The 2,558-nt window shown below is 41.8% G+C and overlaps 1 protein-coding gene across 1 annotated transcript; it reads left to right on the top strand.

Moving 5' to 3' along the window:
• The first annotated feature begins 248 nt into the window (after window positions 1–248).
• On the top strand, window positions 249–1,354 carry LOC122482516 (olfactory receptor 8B4). The gene has a single exon (XM_043578837.1). The coding sequence runs from the start codon at window positions 254–256 to the stop codon at window positions 1,181–1,183; it is 930 nt and encodes a 309-aa protein (XP_043434772.1). The 5' UTR covers window positions 249–253; the 3' UTR covers window positions 1,184–1,354.
• Window positions 1,355–2,558: the final 1,204 nt, after the last annotated feature.

Raw genomic sequence — 2,558 nt, 5'->3', positions numbered from 1 at the left:
ACAGAATTCTTGTGCCCAAGAACACACTCTAGCCCAGGGGAGCTCAGATATAGTCACAGGCATGTTGTCAATGGCTTGGCTGGGGGTAGGGGGCGGGGGGCGGTGCATAGATGAGAAAAGAAAGTAAAGTAAAAAGGAAGGACATCCATGCACTGGCTCATCTTCTAGAGCCTTCTTCCATCAGCTATGCTTATATCTATTATCAATCTATGTATTTTATTGTTTGTTTCCACAGACAGCTCCCTGGAAGAGAATGACTCTGAGAAACAGCTCCTCAGTGACTGAGTTTATCCTAGTGGGATTATCAGAACAACCAGAGCTCCAGCTTCCCCTCTTCGTCCTGTTCTTAGGGATCTATGTGTTTACTGTGGTGGGCAACTTGGGCTTGATTACCTTAATTGGGCTAAATTCTAGCCTTCATACTCCCATGTACTTTTTTCTCTTCAACTTGTCTTTTATAGATCTCTGTTATTCCTGTGTATTTACCCCCAAAATGCTGAATGATTTTCTGTCAGAAAATGTCATCTCTTACGTGGGATGCATGACTCAACTTTTTTTCTTCTGTTTCTTTGTCAATTCTGAGTGCTATGTGTTGGTAGCAATGGCCTATGATCGCTATGTGGCTATCTGCAAGCCTCTGCTGTACATGGTCACCATGTCCCCTCAGGTCTGTTCTCTGCTCATGTTTGGTTCATATGTGATAGGGTTTGCTGGAGCCATGGCCCACACTGGGAGCATATGGAGACTGACTTTCTGTGATTCCAACATCATCCACCATTATCTGTGCGAAGTTCTTCCTCTCCTGCAGCTCTCCTGCACCAGCACCCATGTCAATGAGCTAGTGTTTTTAATTGTTGTGGGAGTGGTCATCACAATATCCAGTATTAGCATTTTCATTTCTTATGCCTTGATTCTCTCTAATATCCTCCATATTCCTTCTGCTGAGGGTAGATCCAAAGCCATCAGCACATGTGGCTCCCACATAATTGCTGTTGCTTTGTTTTTTGGGTCAGGGGCATTCACCTATTTAACAAGCTCTTTTCATGCATCTATGGACCAGAGTAAATTTGCCTCAGTCTTTTACACCAATGTGGTTCCCATGCTTAATCCTTTGATCTACAGTTTGAGGAATAAGGATGTGAAACTTGCGCTGGGTAAAACCCTGAGAACAGTGCTCTCCTGATGGTTCTGTTTGTATAAATTAATTACTGGTAAGCATCATACTTAAGTATCTTTTTATTTACAGGTGCAGAACTTTCCATCTTTTTTCTCAACTAGGTCTTCTTTCCAGTTAACCACAAGTCTCTTGCTTATACACTTCTTGAAGATTATGCTATTTTGTAAGATTTAAATTGGTTCAGGGGCGCCTGGGTGGCGCAGTCGGTTAAGCGTCCGACTTCAGCCAGGTCACGATCTCGCGGTCCGTGAGTTCGAGCCCCGCGTCAGGCTCTGGGCTGATGGCTCAGGGCCTGGAGCTTGTTTCCGATTCTGTGTCTCCTTCTCTCTCTGCCCCTCCCCCGTTCATGCTCTGTCTCTCTCTGTCCCAAAAATAAATAAATGTTGAAAAAAATTTTAAATATTTAAAAAAAATAAAATAAAATAAATTGGTTCATTGCATGCAATTTAGCATCTATTAAGTGTCTACTGTTTACTAGACTCTATACGGGGCCCAAGAGATAGATGAATAAGATGTGGCCCCATGCCTTCCATTCTTTTCTTGGTAGGCTAAATGGGTTTTCCAAACAACATTTCTGGCTGGGGGATGGAGCAGGTGATGGTATGAAGGTCCAGGACAGTGAACTTATGTTTTCTTCAGGTATGGGAGCAGCTTTACCAAAACCACTGTAGATACCTTGGAGCCATAAGTAAGATAGTCTCCCAGCTCATTGAGAAGTTGCTTGCCCAGGGAGATCATAAATCATCTCTTTAATGTACGTACTTGTACACATAAGAGAAGCCCTTGCACAAGAGTTCTTTACATGGTTTGAAATGTAAAGATAAATCAAAACTAAAATCTTTCATTTCCAAGCTTCAGAACACTTAGGGCTTGGAATGGTAACCATGGTGTAGGCGGTTTTGTAATTGGGCCAATTTCTTGGGCTCTGTATGCTAAGGCTGAAAGCAAGAACAAAGAAGAAATTTCACAGATTTATATGATTGTTAACTGCTACCTCTCCTCTATACTTCCCTGGAGATACTGTGTACATTATGGGGCATTTAGGAAAATTCTTTTATTCTTTAAAGTCGATTTAGATTTTACTGTCTCTAAGAATATGTATGTATTGATATATGTATGTGTGTGTGTTACAGTTAACTATTAGAGAATCAGGAAGAAAGAGGAGTCATATTATACTTTCTGCTTGCAGGGAAACTTGAAATGGATCCAGATTTTGAGTGCCAAAGTCCACTTTGTACTGCTCTGCTGAAGATTCTGCTATGCTATATTGAATAGTTCAGATTTCAAGGAATATACCCTTATAAACTTCCTTGAGTGTAGGCGGGAAGGTGAACCCAGGACCAGACCAACCCATGTGCAAAGATGGGCAGATGGAGACTCA

The sequence above is a fragment of the Prionailurus bengalensis genome, chromosome D1, assembly GCF_016509475.1.
Source record: "Prionailurus bengalensis isolate Pbe53 chromosome D1, Fcat_Pben_1.1_paternal_pri, whole genome shotgun sequence".
Taxonomy (NCBI): domain Eukaryota; kingdom Metazoa; phylum Chordata; class Mammalia; order Carnivora; family Felidae; genus Prionailurus; species Prionailurus bengalensis.
This window is presented reverse-complemented; position numbering and strand designations above follow the sequence as displayed.

What these genes read in the sequence shown, in the direction of transcription:
- LOC122482516 (XM_043578837.1), top strand. Translation starts at nt 254, where the DNA reads ATGACTCTGAGAAACAGCTCCTCAGTGACTGAGTTTATCCTAGTGGGA.